The sequence below is a fragment of the Acanthopagrus latus genome, chromosome 12 (genome assembly GCF_904848185.1).
Source record: "Acanthopagrus latus isolate v.2019 chromosome 12, fAcaLat1.1, whole genome shotgun sequence".
Taxonomy (NCBI): Eukaryota; Metazoa; Chordata; class Actinopteri; order Spariformes; family Sparidae; genus Acanthopagrus; species Acanthopagrus latus.
In genome coordinates this window covers 14,511,870-14,533,493 of record NC_051050.1, presented here as the reverse complement: position 1 = coordinate 14,533,493, position 21,624 = coordinate 14,511,870, and the positions used below count along the sequence as shown (strand labels likewise).

The window sequence follows — 21,624 nt, the reverse complement described above, 5'->3', positions numbered from 1 at the left end:
GAGAACAGATCTGGCTCGTAAAATGCTGGGAACAAAGTGAGCTTGTGTAACCAATGAAATTGCATTAAGAGGAAGTTGAGAACTAATCACTGGTACCATTTCCAAATGTACAGCCAGCTGAATGAGCTGCAGCAGGATTTACAAGATCACTTTAACTCATGTTTTTTTTCTTTTTGCCTCCCCGAACTTGACAAGACTGAGCTTTTGCCAAAAGAGCACTTTGGGGATCTTTCAGGAAGAGCTGCATAGATATGCTGGGAAAAGGACATCAGTGCTTGAGAAAAAGGTGGATGGATGCATTTTAGCTCTAATTACCACAGTATATGTTAAATGCTTACAAATAGCGGGCATGAGAGTGAACAATCTGCATTGCTACCCCACGGAGGGAATCTCATTTCAGCTGCATGTGTCTGCAGTGAGGTTCAGTATGAAACCAGGATAATTGGCTGAGTCTCTCTACGTCTGTTGCCTGCTGTCATCTCTTTGCTCTAGTATTTTAGATATCTGCCACCGGGGAGTGTCAACGAGATGAATGCGGCGGAGATGAGAAGGGGCAGCCTCCACTTTTTAGACTGTGGAGCTATCGCTATCTCTGGCTATTTATCTGCATTTCCCTGTGGGTGACAGGGAATGTGGCTGAGCTCGGCTCCGGCTGCAGCTCCGTCCTTGGAAGTGGGTGAGCAGCGGACAGGCTGGGAGTCAGACAGATGCCCTCAGCTTACCACAGATCATTAATGCATGAGGAAGATGGAGATGGGCAGTATCCTGTTCCACTGGAGAAAAGGTCACAGGCAGTGGAGACTGCAGAGGAAAGACAACATGAGTTGAGAACGCAGGAGGATGCAAAGGATAGAAGTAAGATAAGTTGAGGAGAGGGCGGATAGAAGAGTGTGAGGAAGAACTGTAAAGTTGGTGTTTTTGCACATTCATTTGTGTGGAGCCTACTTTTGCATGTGCATGTTTTTAGCATTTTGACATGAGTAGGAGATGACAGCATTTCTGATTTGAATCAATATCTACTGTGCATTTCCACGGACTGCAGAAATCAACTTATCGACTTTATTCTAAACAAGACTGTTTTTTTTTTGTTTTTTTTTTCTAAAAACCTGTTTAAGTGGGTTTTTAATAGAACAACTCTATTCATATGTATACTTCCATGCTTTGGGAGAGCCAAATCAGTGATGACAGGCGGTCCCTCCACTCCAGTACTCAACCTCAAACCTCATATTTCTGTTGTTTTGCTGCTTTGGTTCATCCTTGGAGGAATCCTCATGTAAATGTAGCAAAAACCACAACGCTTTTGAATGAACAATTCCTTTTGAGGGTAGACATGAGAGTAGGGTTTGATGGTGAAGCAGTATAAAGGTGAATTCCCCCCGGAAAGAATAACACCATGAACACACAAGGAGTTTCTCCTTAAGAATGCACTGAAATGACGAAAACAGTGGAAGAGACGTGTAATCGCTTGTCTTTCCGGGAGATATTCATTGGCACGCGCTGTCGGGATGCAAGACTCTCTACCTGGCGTCCTGTCTCTGTGGTTTGATAATGCCGCATGTACACTATGTGTTTAAAATGACATTGATGCTTAGGTTAAAAGAAATCCTTCAGTAATTTAGTTTAGTATTGTGCTGCCAAAAACTCAGGGGACACGGAAAAAAACAGATAAAGGGACACTGGAGCCTCCATTTCCCATAATGCAACCACTTTATTTTGTTAGACCCTCCTTGCCTTTGAATTTGGATGGTAGTCTCCAAGTATAAGTTGGAATACATTGCTAATGACACCATACATGACAAAAATATTTAACAGAGGCTGGCATGATATTTTGCAGTTTAACAATAAACTTTATTCACCCAAATCACATAGTGCACTCAAGCATTAAAGGAGCAGTTTGTAATATTTAGGGGCACTTTGAGGGAACCACTGGAAGAAATTGAAGCTAATGTTTTCATTAGTATATAATAATCTGAATCGAAGATGTTGTGTTTTTGTTATGTAAAATGAAGGTTTATATCTGTAGAAAGAGCGGGGTTCGCCATATTACAGCAGCCATAAACAAAGGTGAGATGATAGGTATTTACTTGGTTGCATCTGCGACCACACCACTAGATGGCGCTGTGCTTTACACACTGCGACCTTAAAACTTCACGGTCATGATCAATCATCAATACCCCAAGGAGTTGTTTTTCCTATTACTGCACATCAGACAACATGCACACTGATGCTAATATAGCTTATATAATACTGATAAGCCAACATCAGCCAATGCGATTAGCCTGCTGATACACTGGTCAAGCTCAACCTCCGTCTCACCCTCCCTCGGAGAGTGACGGTGATGAACCGTTCCGTGATTGCAAACAGTTCCACACAATACACACAGTATCCATTATTAAATTTTACCAAATCCCCCCCGTCATTTAATTTTTCGGAGATGAGAGTGAGAATTTGTCTTGCGAGTGTGCACACATTCCGAGTCGCCGGAATCCGCTCTGTTGAAGCGTGGCTTTGTAAATGGCTGTTGTGGCTGGAAGGTCGGGATGTTGTGGCTGGCTGTGCTTGTCTGTCCGCCGCCTGCTTGTGTGTGTGTGTGCCCGTGTGTCCACGGGGGGGGGGGCGGCGTGGGGCATCGCCTGCTTTTTCTCTTGCTGGACGGTAGAGGTAACGTGGATGCGGGGAGCGCTGAGGGACAGGGCGGGGGCTACACACTTGCTCCTCGTTGCCCCTGCATTATGTGTGGTTGACCTATTTCGGCAGGGAGAGGCAGAGGAGGGAGGAGAGACGGGAGGTGTACAGGGCAAAATCACAGGCTGACAGAGGTCCCCTGGTGAGTGGAACTGGGTGTGTGATTCCCTAATGCAGTCACTCCCCTCAAACCCCCCCCAGCACACACACTCACACTAAACAAACACAGGCACACTAACTGCCTCCCATCCCTCCAAGTGTTTCTGCCTCTTAACACGTCCATGAACAGGTGTGAGGTGTGTGCAGCTGTGTGTGCGTTTGTCTTCGTGCGAGTAGCATGTTTGTGTGTTTTCTCTGTGCAAACTAGGTGTTGGAAAATGAATCAATATGGAAATGTTGTAAATATATAGTATATGCATGTATAGTATAGTAGTGTAGGGTTTTTGGTTTGCCGATTTCCTGTTTTGTAGTTCTATCCTCTCGTGTCTCGTTGTTAGCGTCTCCTTCCTGCTCACCTGTGTTCCCGGTGTTCCGTCTCCCTCCTGTGTTCCTGTGCTCCTCCCTAGCCTGATTCCCCCCCAGCACTACGTTTCACATCATCCTCATTAGCGCCGCCCTGTTCCCAGTGTCTCTCCACCGCGCACCTCATCCCCTCCTCGGCGCAGTTTATTTTTGTAGTGTAGTTTGCGTTTAAGTCTGTGTTGTTCCCTCAACTCTTTTCATCCTCACGCCACTCCTGTGTCTCCTGTGCTCCCCAGCCTGTTCCCTGGTCCTCCTGTGTCACCTGATTTGTTCCCCGTAGCTTTCTGTCCGTAGGCTTTTGGATTTTTGACTTTGTTTTTGCTCTTGTTTTCAACCTGCCTGCTCCTGTGCGTCTTGTGTCTTGCGTCCTCTTGTCTAAATTGTGACAGTAGGGCATCAGAAGCCACTAGAACAGCTTCGGTTGCTGGAGCTCTGAAGAAGAGCACCATTTTTTTTTTTCAAAAGGTATTTGGTGTTTTGGTCCCCCAGGTGCTGCCGTAGCAAACAATCCACAACATTTTCAAACACTTCAGCGAGCTCTTGTGCCTTGCATGGAAGCATTAGCATTTGTTCTATATTTCCATAAAATGTATTCCGGTTTTTCTTTTTCTTTTGTTTGTTTGGCACTTGTGTTTTAAGTCTTTTTTTTTTTTTGCCGTAATCGAATAAAGACAACTCGGAACACAAACACAAATGCTATGAGAACACGTCAGTTGTGATCTGATCAGTCGGGCCTCCTTCTGAAGCGGTCGGGGATGCGTGGGACCACATTTAAAGAACAGCCTCAACTCTGCAGCGTTTGCACGGCAAGACGAAGCTCAACACAAAAAAGAAAGCTCTTTACCGGAGGCGAGTTTCCATCTGATTTCTCCCCCCTCTTTCCTGCTTCTTTTGTTTTTTTGTGGCGCTGATGGGAGGAGGGGAGGGGGGGTTAAAAAGTAATAAAGATGTTCTCCTCACTGAAGATGATATAAATGCGAGCGGGGCAGCAGGATCTGGCCCTAACTGGTCACTCAAGATATATTTTAGATGCACCCTGGGCCATCTATCTCAGCCGGATATTTCTGATGCTCCGATATCATGTTAAGGTCACGGTGACGCTATCTGTGTTTATGTGTGCGCAGGCATGCCTCCAAATGTCCACTTTTATCTGTTTTTATTATACCATAAAAAAAAGCTGCACAATCACTGTACATTTGCCCGTACAGCTCTTTTCTGAAAGCTCCCCTCCCATTTCACATAACAGCACATGGAAGCCAAAGGCAGGCCGGGGCAGTGATATCAGCGAGAGGCGGCCATTTGGCGTAGCACGGATGCAATCGATCATCCAAGCTGGATATGGTGTGGTGCATTGTATAAGCGCCAATGTGAATATGATACCCTATCCGATGTGTAATAGCAGCTATGTTGTCATTCCTTTTGGAAGCCAATATTACGAGGGAAAAGGAGCCGTGTGAAATGGGCTGCGACAACAGCTTTTTTTGTTGCTCCCACCGAAGCCAGTATAGGGAGCCTGATATGTCGGTTTGCCAAATCCGGCACACATGCTGCATTTTGAGGTACCAGGGTCTGCGATTTTATTCAGGGGTATCTATTATACGAAAAGAAAAAAAGGGCTTTTGCATGTAAGAGGGGCCAGCAAGGGATTCGAGTGCAGTCTTAAGTCAAAGTATCAAGTCCTGAGTTAGCAGGCACAGCGCTACTTACTACTCCTACTGCTATTACTTCTTGCAACTTATGTAGCCCTCGTTCAGACACAAGCAACTCCTTTGAATGCTTACAAGGCATAATGCGACCACCATCGTACACTTAACAAAGCACGCAGGGAAAAAAAAACAAAACAAAAACGGCAGCGTAACTGAAACACAATGGAAAGATTCTACACTGTGAAACAAACTTCGAGGCAGCCAGACATGCTGCAGTGCCCGTGCAGTCCTTTCTCATTTCGCTGAGCGCAGCAAATGCTCCACATACAGCAGAATAGTTAAGACTCAAGTATCCTCGTACAAAGAAGAAAATCTCAGGAACAAGTGCGTGTCAGTTACAAGGACGCGAGCAGGTGTAGATCTGCACGTCAAGCGTTCTCAGGATTGCGGATTCATTTGCATTAATTCTTGATTTGACTCGTGGGAAAATGATGTGCGCACTTGTTGGTAAACCAGCTTAGAGCTTTGCATGCGTGCAAGTGTGATGATCCCTCACTGAGATTTAAGGCAGGGTCATTAAAGCTCCATAATTTGTTTGCCAAAATCCAGACGGTGATAGCAGTTGTGATCTGAACCAACGGTGAGGCCTGTGGGAGGGCAATTTAAAAAAGAGAAAAAAAAAACCCCAAACAATGAATTATTAAAGCACTGACAGTAAAAGACCATCTGATTTGATAGAGAGAGCTGTCAGAGTTTGCTGAGCAATCTGTCGAGAGAAATCTGATTTCTGATCAGCTGGTTCGCGGCGGCTTTTGAGGCTTGCTATGACTTACAGTAGCGCTAACAAGCTCCATGTGTGCTTTTGCTACCGCACATCGCCGCAGCATTGGCAGCCGAAACACAGGCTGCCGATGCTTTTTTTTTTTCCAGGGCCCCATCCAATGCGCTCTGCACAGTAAGTAAAGAATTAGCATGTTGTACAACAGCGAGCTTGTGTAACCGTATTAAGATTTTAACAGCATTACAGCCATATCTAACACTTAAGCTGCTGAGCTCAAAGCGGCATAATAAATTACTGGTAAAGGGGATAGAGTTTGCGTTCTGTGTCTGTGCTGCCACGTGCGTGTGTTCATATGTGTGTGTCATAACCCTCAGGGCCAGATATAGAGTCATGTCTATTAGCTGGCTATTGCAGTGGAGGTCTTGTTTTTATTATCAGCATCATGACGGCAGTGTGTGTGTGTGTGTGTGTGTGTGTGTGTGTGTGTGTGTGTGTGTGTGTGTGTGTGTGTGCGTGTGTGTGTGCCCTTTAATATATCACCTCCTGCTCTCCCTCCGCGCATCCCGGGGCTAAGATTTATGATTTTGCATTACATCTGCCCTGTCACATTAATTCATCCATCACACACAGACACATGTACACACACACGCACAACTACACCATTAAAGCCTGCATTAGGGCATGCACCCATGTTTGGTGTATTACGCCATGCACTAAACCCTGATCTTCTCATTTCCCAATGCCATCTGAGGTCTTTTAGTGGATGGCTGCAGGTACCTTTAGTCGGGATGGAGGGGAGGACGCGGCTCTAGCAAGGGAACGTTCCAACTTCCCAAAGCACCGTTTCATGCTTTCTCACCTTGCAGTTTGAGTGAGGAGATTGCGAGAAATCAGAAGGCTGATGTGTAGATGGAGGTTTTGTGTGTGTGCTCCCTTAAGGGAATAAACAGGCAACCAGATCCAGCAGCAGACTGTGCTCTGGGGACTGTGTCTCACACATTGTGACACACTTCCAGTCTGTAGTGTCCTTCAAATAAAGTGCTGCCAGGGATTTTTTGTGTCTGAGGAGGGGTTGGACATTTGAGTGCTTCAAGTGTATAGTGTGTGTGTGTGTGTGTGTGTGTATATATATATATATATATATATATATATATATATATATATATATATATATATATATATATATATATATATATATATATATATATGCGGGGGTGGGTGGGATACACTCTTCTGCTTCTTTTCTTGCTGTCATTTGGACTGATGATGTTTATGTGTGTATGTGTCATCCAGAATTGCCTTGGCATGTGGAAATTGGCCACTGAAGCACACAGGCTTTACCTTTACTGCTGTCGCTACTTGATGCATAAAAAAAAACAAAAATAAAAATATACCCAGATCCATGTTTTGTCAGTCATTTGCTGTAAAGTGCAGGAACAATTCAGCTCAAAGCTGCCGAGTTTTGAAGGGCGGCACTCCAAAGCATCAGCAGATAAAAGGTTGTTCTAAATTTCTAAATACAACAATACAAGATGTTTGCATAAATAAAAAAAAAAAAGAAAATGTGAATCTGTCCTATAACATTGTAAGAGAGAAAACCTTGCAGCTGTAGCCAGAACTGAGACTTTAAACTTTGGCACAGAAGATACAAATTGGCATGGAACATGAGCAAAATATTATTGATTATCCATTCATCAGATCACAAATACAGAAAAGTATAAATTACTTTTGATGCCTGCGATTTATTTTTTCAGCGCCAGTACTTGTTTCAGTGCCAGTAAAACTTTTTTTTTTCCCAATACAAGATTGTGAATGCCAGTGATTCCCGTTTCAGTTCAGGTTTTCTTGTCAATGCCAGTTTTACACCAAAAATCCTTGTTCCCCCCCGCCAGGAGATGGGATTTATATGTAGATATGAGATGTTAAGCTTGAAGGAAACTTTCTCAGGAAGTGGCTTTCTGGGACGTCTGTCACAGTTTGATGTCAAAGAAATTTCCTTTCAAATACGAACAGTCTGAAGTTACGTTGCAGGCAGTTCTTTACATTCAGAGTTACTCCTCGGGGGTCTATTGTGTTGGTGTAATGTATGCTGCCTCTATTGCTGCATTGTGATCTTGTCTTTAGGTGAGATTGGGCCTGTGTTCCTGTTGTCATCTCCTGCTCGTATGTTTTTTGCATTCTGATCCTTTGGCCTTTCACTGGTGGCAGAATGAGGCTGCCCGCTGCTCTGGGCCAATTAGCCGAAGTGGAGGCGCCGCATCAAGCTATTGGGCACAGTGAGGGGTCAGGGAGTGCGACGCGTCTCCTCTGACAAGCAGCGCTCCACTCCACAGCCCACCGGTCGGTATGGGGTAGGGTGATGGCCCTGTCTGGCTTTGGGCACCCAGGGGTGTGACGTGTGACAAGCGAATGGGCATGCCAGTCTGTGCTAAAAGGACCGGTCGTTATGACTGCCAGTGAAGTCGAGCAAGAGGCCTCCGTATGCGACGGCCGCTTTAAAACTGTATTAAAGTGTTTGTGCATCGGTGAGCGTGTGTGTTTGGCGGGCAGTGGGTGGGCGTGGAGCCACAGGAGCATGACACACATTCATATTGACACCTGTCATTGAGGCCTTGAAGCATAAAGAACACAAAACTGGCATGAGGCTAATTGGGGTTTTCTTTTGGGACGGCATGTTTGAAACCCTGTTCTACCTCTTTGGAAGGTGTCGGGCAGGAGCCCCCCCTCCACACACGCTCAGTCCCTGCACCCTTCTCCCTCTCTTGTCTCTCCCGCGGACTCTACTCAGAGAGCGATGTCTGTTCCGTACCGCACCGCGCCGTAAATTAGTCCCGGGTGGTGACATGGTGCTTGCTGGGTAATTTGGACAATGGGGCGTTTGACAGCTCACCCATCACAGCTACAGCGCCCCAGGGAGCCACTACTCCTCCTGAGCTTTTCTCTCTCTCCTCTCCTCCCTCGGCGCTGATGGAGTGACTCTCTAAGTAGCAGCATCATTCTCCAATCAACCACCAAAATGGCTTTTCATCCAGGAGGGAGCGAAATGGGAGGGAGGGGATGGGAGACGGGGTGGGGGGGAGAGGGTGGGAATGTACAGTGCAGAGAGGACATTGAAACACCATAACCACTGGAGAGTGAGCAGGGAAACAGAGACTGTGAGACTGTGGTGTGTCTGAATGAGAGTGATAAAAGAACAAGGTCCCTAAATGAAAAAAAAAAAAACAGATAAAAGATTTTACTTGGTGTGCAATAAAAGGCTTTCAATTAGTGGACGCTTAAAGGATACACATTAACCAGCGTGCACACAAACACAGTCTCGGTATTAAGGAATAAACTAAAGGATTGGAAAACAGCTATTCCTATTTAATAGTGAGTGAACACTACTCGTTTGTTCATCAAAACAAAGTGACCTCTGCTCATCAGGGCTAAAGGACCTACATGAATTGGTCTTCACACACATATTTTAAATGGACAAGCACACTCTAACACAGACAAACGTCTGGCTTTGGGCTTCAAGAGTACAATCCACATTCATCTCTCAGTCAAATGAGTAACAATCATGGGTGGACACGCTAATTTTCACCCCCCTGTTCTTTCACAGTTTTCGAGTTTCAGACTGTGGAGTGTAAAAAAAAAGAGAGTTTGCTATCCTCTTGTATTAAAGCAGTGCTTCCACATTTTTTGAACATCCTCTGTATGTAGTCTAGTCTGGTCTAGTGGAGGATAAATGATCTCCTGCATACATTACATGAATGTAACACACCAGAAAAAACAACAGGCAAAGGAGCAAGTCACTGAATTGATATGACTTAATTGCATTAAAAAAAAAAACCCTGCATATACAGGCTAATTAAGAGTTCTTGTTAGTCATGGACTGAAGAAGTTTGCTCACCTCTGGTCATTCTATAATACACGATCTGGTTAGAAAAAATCCTAAAAGTCTCAATCAGTGGAAAAACTTCTATTTTTCATGTTTACTTGGATATATAATGTAAATTGGCAGATTTTCTTCAGTCCCTTTCCATTTTCTCCCCTACTTTTCTATTCTCGAATCTTTTTGATCACCCAAAGAAATAATAATAGTAATAATGATGAAAATAATAATTATGATAATAAACTTTATATAGCACTTTTCTCAAGTGTGTCACAGAAAAGGAAACATAAGAAAAGCAAACAACAGCCACAGTCAACATGAACGCAGAACAGCAGGAGCTAAAAATACAACAAAAGGATTCAAAAGCGTTGTTCGACAAAATCAAGTTGAGTAACAGTAACCCATTAACTTATTAAAGTGTGTCCAACCAAGACCCGTGTTACCGGGGCGAACGGTTCATTCCTGCAGCAGGGAACACGAGAAGGAAAGCAACTGATGAGCCTTAATTGTCATGATGCTCTGACCTTGCCTTTCCCCGGTGCCGTGACGTGACTGGACAGACAGTGGCCAAGGCCTAGCATGACCCTGGCAACCACCAGCTGCCTCCTGCCAGAGTGCAGCCAGAGAGGACCGAGTGAAGGTCAGGGCTAAGCATCAGAGAGAACATGTGAACACCCCCAATGAGAAAGACATGGCCGGGTGTGCGAGGACGGGGAAGAGAGAGAATGATGGCATGCTCCAAAATTGATCACACGACTTAACGACCGCTCTTACCGTATGTTATAGTTTTACGAGACTCTCCTCTTTTCCGTCCACTTAATAACCTGAGGTCATCGCGGGAGTGGGATGAGAGGGAGGAGGAGGGGGAACACAGGGGTGCCGTTGATCTCGTGAATGTGCATTTCTTAGCAGATAGATGCTCAGCGCTGATCTCCAGCCCCACAGCTGCTTTCTTCCGTGCTGTGTGTTTACACTTTACCGCAGTGGGATGGATCAATTTGTGCAGATTCATTTTTTCCAATTACATCTCATACTCTGATAAAGATAAGCCCCATGAATTGGACTGCTCTATAATGCCCTGATTGAATTATTCATTTGGTTTATTTGGCGGCTCCAGCGTACGTGTGCTCTCTCCGCGAGTCACCCCGATGCCGGCCTCTCTGCGAGCCGTGAAGTCAGAGGTTAGCCCTGATTTTTAACTTTAAGGGAGCGTCTGCTTGTTTTTCTTGACCCACCCCTCCACTGTTAGTGATGGCAGGAATCCCCGGAGATGAAATATGAGTGTGCTCAGAAACGCACCAACAGAGAGGCTCAGATAGGACGGGGCGAGGGAGGGGTCACCGGGCGCTAGCAGTGATCAATAAATACCTGCTGCAGCCAAGCGTTAGATGGGGCCCCGCGGACAGTGTGTGTAGACACATTAGTGTGTATAAAGCACTTGGCTGGAAAGAGACATTAGAGTGGAAGGAAGCCCGCGCTCAGACTGCCTGTTTCTCATGGAGCTTCTGCAGGAGCCGGCTTTTAAAACAACAGCCATACATATCGATTTAAACCCCTGGGATGTATTGGGGGGGGGGCAATGCTAACAAGAATTGACTAAAGGAAGTCGTTACCATTGATTAATGTTCACTCAATATAATGGGTAGGTGTGCTCAAAGCACATTTATAGGTAGATCGGATTGACAGTCTATTTATCCCGCTCCACTTGACATGACAGCTGAGTGGTTTATTATTCTGCTTGACCACTCGGCTGCAAACCCACCCTCTTGTCCTCTCCCATTGTGGCACAGCAAAAAAAAACATCCCCCAGTCAAAACTCCCTGTCGTCTGCCTAGCCAGACAGCCACTTACCCGTCTTCCTCCGCCTTCCGCGGCGGGGATGCGCGTGTGAACGGCGGAGGAGGATGAGTGAAAGGAAACCTGAAAGGGTGAAGGCAAGCGGAGGGTGAAGAGGATAAATAAGAATCAAACGGGAATGAAGAGGGGGGAAGATTTATGCCGGCGTTCATCCTTGTTCAGCTTGACTCTCCCCTGATTGAAGGGAAACATTGGCCCCACTGATACAGTGCCTTCCGCGGGACAATAAATCTGCGTGAGCGCAGATAGAAGGGAGACAGAGCTTATCTAGCACAGTGGTGTCAGGGCCCGGCGTTCAAAGGCTGTTATCGCAGACACTCACCTACAATGTATGGTTTAAGAAATACAATCTCACAAATATTCAGCATATGTGTACAGTAAAGGGCAGGCAGGTGATAGATCCACCATAGAGCTGGATATACAGAATCACACAGTGGATGTAATGCGTTCTGAAAAGCATTTTATGTCTGCATTTGCCCTTGGACCATCACAATAAGAGTGGGCACGAGTAAATGCCGATTCCATTACAGAAGACACTTTATGTGCATATATCAGCATCTGCAGTCAGCCAGAAAATGAGATGAAGTGATTGGTTTACTGGATCTCCAATGCTCCTATGTCCTAGCCTTTCGAGGACGCCTCTTTCATACCCAATCATGATACCATCACCTGTGACCCGTGAACCAGTTTACCCATGCAATGTTCCAAACAGGTGTTTTTTGAGCATTCTGCTACTAACGCAGTCTTCTCTTGGCCAGGCAGTATGTTTAATACATGCAACAAGTAATCACGTTCTGTTTTTTTTATTCATGTTTCACACAGCGGACATTTTTGGAATCAGGGTTGTAAATCTTACGGCATGTCTTCCAGGTTTTTTTTGATTTGTAAGAAGTTGCAGAAATAGCTTCACAGGCAAGACGCTGTGTTTAGTATGCGGATAGACTGGAGTGTCTCCAGTACAGCAACACGAATGGACTCACGTTGTCGGTGACTCAGTACATAATACTCTTGTGCTTTGCCTCGAAAATGCTATTTCTGCTCGCTCGGGAGAAATCTGCAGAAATCCTTCTAGGTCTCGAGTTGGCAGGTTTCCAGAGCATCTTTCATGGGAAATCGACTTTGGCTCCCGTTTACACATGATGTCAACGTGTAAAATTACCAGAGCGTTTACGGTCTGAGGCGCATTCGCGAAAAGTCCAGGACAAAGTCGCCACAGTCACAGGACACTGACTCGGCTCAACCGATGCATTGTGGGTGTTCTGTCATCCGCTTTTGACTGCTCTCAGCATTATATACCTCGTTAATGTGATTAACATATTGATGGCCCAGTTACAGTAGTCTGCTGATTGCAGAGGTGAGGAGTCATGAGAGGTGCTACAGGAGGTATATGGTTTACTTAAACTGCATCTGCTGGATGATTCTTAATTTATCAGTAGTTTCTAATAGAAACTATTGAGATGTGCCCGTCATTGTGCCTCTATGGTGACTAGTGACAGAATGTAACTAAGTACATTTACTAATCCATAACTTTGCGGTACTTGTACTTTACTTGAGCATCTACATTTTATTATGTTTCTGAGGCATATGTTGTACATTTTACTCCATGATGTTTAGGGCGTTTGGCAGACACTTTTGCCCAAAGCGACTTACAGTAATTCATACATACATTCAAACACTGATGGCAGTGGCTGCCATGCAAGGTGCTGACCAGCATTTGGACATGCAGACCAGGGGAATCGAGCCAACAACCTACCAATAACAAGACTCTGGCTCTACCTCTTGAGCTGCAGCCGCCCCAGGTGATACGATCACTTCAGTTTTGAATCACGTTTTCAGATTGCATGCTGCCTCAGAGCCAAATGAGTACCTGTTTAAATCAACTTGTAATGAATGTCAGATCTGATAATAGGCCGATGACACTGATAACGCCAAGTATACAGTTTATATGCACATGTAAATGTATGTTGAGCTTACATTTACTTCTATGTACACATCATATCAGATACTTTAAGACTTTTCCTCTTGTACTATTTCTATGGTTGAATTTCACTTTTTGCACAGTATCTTTACTTCCACTCAACTATGACTTTTGGGTACTTTTTTTTGCAACGCTGATGGTGATTCAGTGAAGCGATGGTCACCCAGACAACACTTGCAACAGAAATAATGAGCATTAAGGGAAACCGGGACTAATTAGACAGGTCATCCAGGTCTTAAGCGAGCTGTTTACCATACCGAAAGGCTCAAACGGCCACAGGGCGCGCACGCTCACCTCATTGCATTTGATGTGAGTTTTTTTTTTTGTGTTGTTTTTCTGTTTGTTTGTGTCTGGTGTGGGTGTTGCGCACTTCTTCCATGTAACAGTTCATGCGTTTATGTAACGCAGACACTCTTTTTATAGCTCGATGTGGATGTGCCTCTTTGTGCGCGCACTTCTTTCAGAACTCGGTTCCCGTCTTATCCGTTAGACCGCGCTCGTATATGCGGCGGTGCCAGTGTTATGGTTTTACTTTAATTTGCTTGTGTCCAAAATGTAATCAGCATCTTAATATTGCTGCACTCCCACAGCTATTGGAGTCGACTCAAGCCAGAAGAAGGGGCCGAGTGCCAGGACCGTCTCATTCCGCTCTTCACTCCCACTTGCTAAGCTCGGATTAATTTGATTCATTCTTATCCATCTTTAAATTGCTTTTTTTTTTTTTTTCCCCCCCTCCTCGCTTAATTTTGCCCTCTACCTTACAAATTCATTGACGATGCAGGGAGGGAAAAAAATTACCTCCATTCATTAACTTTTATTTTGAGGGCATAGGCGCTGCTAATTTATCTTCAAAACTTTTTTTTTTTTTTTGTAGCTGGGATGTGGAGCTGATAAAGAATTCAGCTAATATTCAATTTGAGTCGTAAAATATTCACTAATAAGACTTACGATGTGAATTAGGAAAACTCACCCAATTACAGAGCAAAATACAATTTGAATAAAAGCGCTTCGAGGACATATTTCATTAAAATTTAAACACTCAATATGGAGGCAATTTCTGATTAAAATCAAGCCACAGAATTACGTCCGCTTGGAAAAATCCATATTGCATATCAAACAGCGGAGTCATGCCATATTAATGCTACTGTTTAAAGGGATATGACACTAAAAAAAAAAGAGGAGGGAGGGGTGTGTTTCATAATGCGGAGAAGCGCCGTACTTGTGGAGTGTTAGCTTTGTGAGTACACACACCGCAGACGAGATTGCATCATGTCAAAAACCTCTAAACTGTTTTATCATCAACGGTGAATGGAGGCAGAGGGAGGCGAGGACGCAGGGAAAAGTAACGTTTCTCTGTGAGCTCTTCTGTTCATCAGGGAGGGAGGAGGTGGCGGGTGTTGGGTTTTGGAGGGGGATGCAGCGTGATCGGTAAGAGTCGGGGTCTTTCATTTAGTCATGTGGTGGGTTTTTTTTCATTCCGGGGCTGATTTTTCACTGGAGGGCCAGTTCCATTCACTTGAATTTATTATTTCTCGCGCCGAGGAAGTTGACGAATTTCGAATATCTGTGAACAAGTTGTGTGTGTGTGTGCACGCATTAATGCTCACGCGGAGGGTGTGTGTGTGTGAGGCGAGCGTCTCTCTCTCCCTCTCTCTGTGTGCAAGGGGGCGACGCTTTCATGGCTGTTTCAGATCTCTCTACCTCACAGTTCGACAGAGCGAGGGGGAGCCAGGAGGGGAGAGAGAGAGAGAGAGAGAGAGAGAGAGGGGGAGAGATGGAGAGATAATGGGAATGGAGGGTGAAAGAAGGCTAACACAATCTTTAATGAGTTTCCTTGGCTCTCTTTGCCTGTTTCTGGGTCAGGGTCCCCTGGCTGAGGATGTGGGTGGACTGAGGGGCCTGTGGAGCAGAAAAGAACAGGCCGAGCCAAGGTCTGCTCAAATAGACTCCCGCATTAAAGAGTCATCACCTACATAAAGACATAAAGGATGAAAAGCCGGACCAAGTTTTGTTTTTTTCCTCGGTCAGACGGCGAAAGATGATAGGCTGAAGGAAAGGTTAATGATCTTGTTTCCGGCTCTTCATCGCACCCACGCGATCACAGACAGCATATACTCTTAAATGTCGGAGGTTGCTCGAGGCTTTATTGCCTCCTCTTAATTAGAAGTAGAGCATGGGCCAAGGAAAGAGTGAAGCGGGCTGGAACTTTTCCGAAACATACCTTGACAGCATTGCTCACACTGTAAAAAAGAGTACTGTAATTTAAAAGTAAATTATTGGCTAATAATTTCACAATAGTATACTCTAATCATTAAACAGCAATATAGATGCAAATCAAGTAATATATTGTGTTTCTACAGTAACTCAGACATAATTGTACTCTGAAAATACAGCATGTTGATGTTACTGTAATAAGCATCAGTAGTTATTGTACGTATACAACTTTGCAGTAAATTTTCAGTAATGAAACAGCAACATACCGCGTTTACACGTTAAAACCAACCATGTTTCATGCTAGCCTGTTAGCTTGTGTACCTTGTTGGAACAGCTGTGGGCCTGTTAGCCTGTTACCATACTGGCAGCCTTTTACCAGTTAGCATGTGCACTTTTTATTTACTTTATTTTATTGCTTAATGTACTCTACACTACTAACGGTATTTCCTTGTGATGTACCATGTACAAATCTACAGTAATGTGACAGCAATACACTGCATTTCATGTTAGCACATTTTTATTGATTGTTAGCCTGTGTACATTGTTGGACCACTTGTGGGTCTGTTAGCCTGTTGTTAGCCCATAAGCATATGTACTTCGTTGTCAAACTACAATATTGTATTGCGATGTTATTTTAATATTCCCAGTAATTATCCATCATGCATTGCAAAAGCATGGCCCTAGAAGTTTACTGTGAGAAAATCAGCTGTTTGTTAACAGTGCAGTGTCATGCACACACACACACACACTTTCATAACAGTGCACAGACAAGCCCCGCCCCTCCCCCCTGTGGCGAGGATGACTTTGGCCATCTTCTGATCGGCTCACCCCTGCCCTTTCATTTCCTAGCAATCAACTTCAATCTATGGCAGGTATGGCGGGAGAGATAACATTAGAGAGACATCGTGGGGAGATATCTGCTCGGCCCGAGACATTATTTAGTGCTCCCGCAGCATCCAGGAGGCAACCTCTGTCAGACAACAAGGCTCCATCGTGTCCACACAGGACAGGGAGGCGGGTGGATGGAAGGACAGGGAAGAATTACTGATGGGCTGATAAACTCCTTTGTTATCCGAACAGTCTGCCTCGCTGTTTCCGTGTTTTTCCTGTGCTGTGTTTCTGTCCGTCGGCCCCGAGTCCATTTCGACGGCTCAATCTCTGTCTGTCTGGCTTACCTTCACTGTCTCTCTCCGTTCTCTCTCTCTCTCTCTCACCCTCTGTTTCCCACTGTATCTCTGTCTCTATTACTCTGCCTTCTTCCTTTCACACTCGTGAATAATTGATGTCTACCGGTTCGATGGTAAGAATAGAACAGTTCTGGAGGTGACAAATGGGGTGGCGAATAGGCTTCATCCTCCCCTCTTCAAAGAGTTAGAAAGTTAGCTGCGCTCGCTCGTGGGTGTGCGCGCGCCCATATATTTGCGCGCCTGCGATGTTTTGTGAGCATTTTGCTGGTGTTTGTGTGCAAGCCGGCGAGCGGGTGCGCGTTGTGTGTATGTGATTTAAGACAGGGAGATGAAAGGGAGTTGTAATTACAGGGAAGCGTATCTGTCTACTGCAGAAGTATCCGAGGAATGGCACAAACTGGGCCAAAAGCCTGAGGTCATTAAATGTGCTGCATGTGTGTGTGCATGCGTGTGTAAGCTAGCATCTGTGTGTGTGTGTGTGTGTGTGTGTGTGTGTGTGTGTGTGTGTGTTCCAGAGAGAGAGAGTCAGAGGAAGAGAGACAAAAGCAAAGAGGCACAGAGAGAGAGAGAGAGAGAGAGCAAGAAAGAAAATAGGAGACAGAGAGAGATCAGCTTATAACTTCAGTTCCTCAGAGCCAACCTCTGAACTCTGCTTCTCATTATTGGCTCTGGCTCTCCCTCGTTTCTCAGCAGTAGCTGGTTGTGGTTAGACCGAGCAAGGCCCGGTTTCTGTGAATCCACGCAGCCTTATTGCCTGAGAGGAATCCCAGAATTTCCTGTGCTCCAAAATACACTTGTGTAAACATTCCAAAATATCAAATGATAGGGATTTCACTGTGTGCTGTGCAGATGGATAATCCCATGCAAAGACTGTGGTTATAATACACTGTCCCACTGTCTCTTGTCTGCTTTCCTCTCCCTCCCTTCTCCATCCTCTCTCCATCCTTCCGCCTCTGTTCTCCACTTCTCCCCCCCCCCCTTCATCTTTCCTTTCATCTCCTCCTCCATCCGTCCCTCCCGTCCTCCGTCTTGTTTCCGTCTTTCTCCTCGCAGTGGACGATGACTTCATCGGCCTCGGCGATCTGCCGGAAACCTTCCCTTCAGACCCCCCTGAGCCGCTGCCCGTGTTCTTGATGGAGCCGGAGGAGGCCTACATAGTCAAGAACAAGCCGGTCAACCTGTACTGCAAGGCCACTCCGGCCACCCAGATCTACTTCAAGTGCAACAGCGAGTGGGTTCACCAGAAGGAGCACACTGTGGAGGAGCGGGTCGACGAGAACTCCGGTCAGTCAATGAATCAGACTCGTACGCATTCGAGTGTGAAACGATGAACTTCAGATATTTCATGCAAATTCATGTTTTTTAGTAGCCTTTTCCCTCAGGAATCTGCCTTAATTACAGTGAAACATTTTTTAACTTTTGCTGCAGATTCAGGAGAGACCATATGCACTGTGTGGCACAGGGAGTTAGCATAACTGACTGATGACTGCCATTTAGCTCTATTTATACATTTTTACTTGCAGAAAAGTTTGACACATATTAAGTTGTCTTTGGTGGCATGCTAGCTGTGTAACCGTATGAATAACATTGGCCATCTCTTTAACAAAACGTCACACAATGCTGGCTGCACGCCTCCTCTTGTCACGACAACACTCCATGTGCATATCAAAATAGAGAACACAAAGGGCATATGTCTAGTTACTGACACAAAACCAAACTATGGGGGAAAGAAAAAAACACTCGGGCATGCAGTGCAACAAAAACTCTGCATCCTGAACAAAGATCACACTTCCTTGACTGACACACATCTTCCCAGATGTTGTAATTCAGGTATAGAATTTGTGACATAGCCATATTTTGTAGGAGGTAAGGCTGATTGTAACACAAAAAATATGTCCACAAGCAAGCACACATCAACCTTACAGGGCAATCTTTTCAATCAACTCGTGGCATCAAGCTTACCTGCCTACCTCACAGAGGACATCTTTCCTTTCTTTTGGCACCTCTTCTGTGCTTATGTGTGTTTTTGTGCCTTTGTGCGAGCAGGTGTGTGTTTATGTAAGCATCTAGAGGAAGTAAAGGTATTGAAGCTCCAGCAGGGTTGTTTTTTCGACAGAATTTAGCCCCCAAAGGCACCAGAGCCATTACACACAACAGCCCAGCACTGATTGGCTGCATTCAGCCGCTGTATTGGAAATTGAGTTCTTTCTGTCGCCCACAGGTACCAATCACATCGCATTTACCCTTTTCATCCCGCTGCTTTGCCACACACACACACACACACACACACACACACACGGCTGCATGCTAACACACAGACACACTGACAGCTGCTCCTTCACTTAAAGGTGGGTGAATGTTTAGGCACACACTTACAAGAATCGTCATTCTCTTGCATTTTGTGTCCAAGGTATTCAATAAAAAAAAAAGGCCCCAAAGTGCTGTTTCAACCGAACACTATAAAACAAATTGTTGCAACACAGGAACAAGATACAAACAGATAGAAAAAGAAGAGTGTTGCAGCAGCAGAAATATAAAAAGGTGTATTGGGAAAATAAAAAAAGAAAAAATCAAGAAAAAAAAAAACCTGAATCCTTTCATTTCGACCCGGTGTACTTACGGAAAGAACACACAGATCTGAGGATGTGTTTCATGGGTATGATTATGACAAAGACGAGGTTGAAGGCGGCAGTGGCTCTTAGCCTTTGTGTCGGAAGGTTTTGCGCTAAAAGCATCAACATGGAAAGCAGCCCACACAGCGTGCACGCACCCACTCTCCGCAGCCATATCCACAGGCTATTTACTGCACAGATATTCATTCATTTATGCTCTTGCACCCCGCACGCGCACACACTCACACACACACACACACACACACACACACACACAACAACACCAAAAAGCCCGGTGGATGTGAGTAGCCTCTCTCAGCCCACTCCATTGCTCTCTGATTTCCCCAGATTGACAGAAAAGGAACACCGATAGAAACTGGCCAGCCTGGTCAATACCACTGATAGTGTAGCCTGAAGAAATTGGATCTCTCTCTCTCCCTCCCTCCCTGCCCCGCCCTCCTCTTCCCCACCATCCTTGTTTTTCTCTTGTGTTTTTTTTTTCCTTTTTCTCTCTCTCATTCTGTCCTTATGTCTCACTGTCATGTCGGTGAGAACGTATGATCTCATGAATATGAGACAAATTGTGAGGTAATGAGATTGAGTGAGTGGAGGAGGTTGTTGTCAGGCTGCATCCAGTCAGAAGTGTTAGAAGTAATTTCCAGGCAATGAATGTACTCAAGTACATATCAAAAGCACGAGTAAAAGTAAACTAAACACACATCTACATGTATGTATAAACTGTATCTGATATTTTTCTGATGATCAGAATCAGTTTTTTTTATTATTTTCTTTATTTTGACAATAAGTTATAATGAGAAAAATGCACTGCTTTGACTTTGCTGCCTGCAATCTGCAAAGTAGCTAAGTGATCAAATAAATGTTGCGGAGCAAAAAGTACATTAGCCTTCAGATGTAGTGGAGTTGAAGTAGAAAGTGGCATAAAACTGAAATACGCAAGTAAAGTACAAGTACATCAAAGCTGTCCCTAAGTGTACTTCACCATCACCACATCCATTGTGTTCATTATCTTCAGATGATTAACCCACTTGTATGACGGCGGAGGTGGCGTCCGATTTACATACGCCGGGACAACATGTAGCGCTGCTCACCTGCATGTCTTACGTGAGTTTTGAATTAGCAGAGGGGTTTAAAACAAGGGCCATTATGCAGTTTTTATGTCTCATCAAGAGTGAAATACAGTGGCAGTAAAAAGTACCCTCCCCCCTCCCTGGAAGTTATCATGTTTTACTGTCTTACAACACTGAATCAAAGTGGATTTAATGTGGCTTCTTCAGCTGAAGGAAGAGCCTTTAATGTCAAAGTGAAAACAGATTTTTACACAGTTACGTATCTGGAACAACTTTTAGTGAGTCCGTGTTGCGGCAAAACAGAGTCCAGATGTGTGCGCAGCTTCAACGAAATACTGACTGGAAGGGTCGGGGTGCTTATCCAAACGAAGTGTTTTGTTATTTCATATTTGTGTTGAAAAGTTACTTTGAAGGGATCTGTTCTCACTTTAAGGAGTCGCTTCCTGTTTATGGGTATCAGAAAATCCACATCGAATCCACTTTGATTCACTGCTTATCACGGTAGGGGGGTAAATAGTTTTTTATGGCAGCTGTATCAAGCAAATAACTATTTTTTTTTAAAGATGTTTGCATCATGAAAACAACAACCTACCAAAAAAGCACAGTTTGCTCAGCGTCAGCGATTGCCACAATCGCGGCACAGCGCTCTTCGCAGCATGACATAAGTCAGCCCGAACAGGACCCCTCACAGGTACAACGTTCCGTACGACGGCTTGCTTTAATCCGACGGATGCGACACGCAGTTGCTGCAAGCCCAAGAAATTACGAAACATACCGTACAGGAAGCTGATCGCGATCTCAAGAGGCGTGATTGGGCATTGTTGTTCTCTCGGGAGCGGATGATTACATGAAGAAAATAATACACGGCTTGATTGCATGTGATTATCCCTCGGCAGTCGCCAGTCAACACAACAAGTTGTCCAAAAAGAAACGGCAGAAAGAGAAGAAAGAAAAATGGTATATTGACACAGTTGGCAGGATGGATTGTTGTTGCACCTGTGTAAAAGAGTTGTTTCGTCACGAAAGTCCAACCGGCCAGGAGACTTCTATGCGAACCACTCCGATGTGAACTCAGAATGGTTTTGGGTTTGAGATGATCGGGACACGCATGTAAGGAAGCCATATATTAGGTTCAAGTATACATATAAAGTTACTAAGCAGGGGGCAAGAACGAAGAATC

The 21,624-nt window shown here is 44.8% G+C and overlaps 1 protein-coding gene across 4 annotated transcripts in view; it reads left to right on the top strand.

Moving 5' to 3' along the window:
* Positions 1-21,624, top strand: part of unc5c (unc-5 netrin receptor C) — a 127,082-nt gene that overhangs the window by 54,505 nt on the left and 50,953 nt on the right. For 3 of the 4 annotated variants that reach the window (XM_037117954.1, XM_037117953.1, XM_037117956.1), the window contains exon 2: positions 17,798-18,028. In XM_037117954.1, the coding sequence (XP_036973849.1) occupies positions 17,798-18,028 (231 nt within the window). Of the gene's footprint in view, positions 1-17,140; positions 17,160-17,797; positions 18,029-21,624 lie in introns of those variants that run through there. The other variant, XM_037117955.1, reaches the window with a different exon arrangement.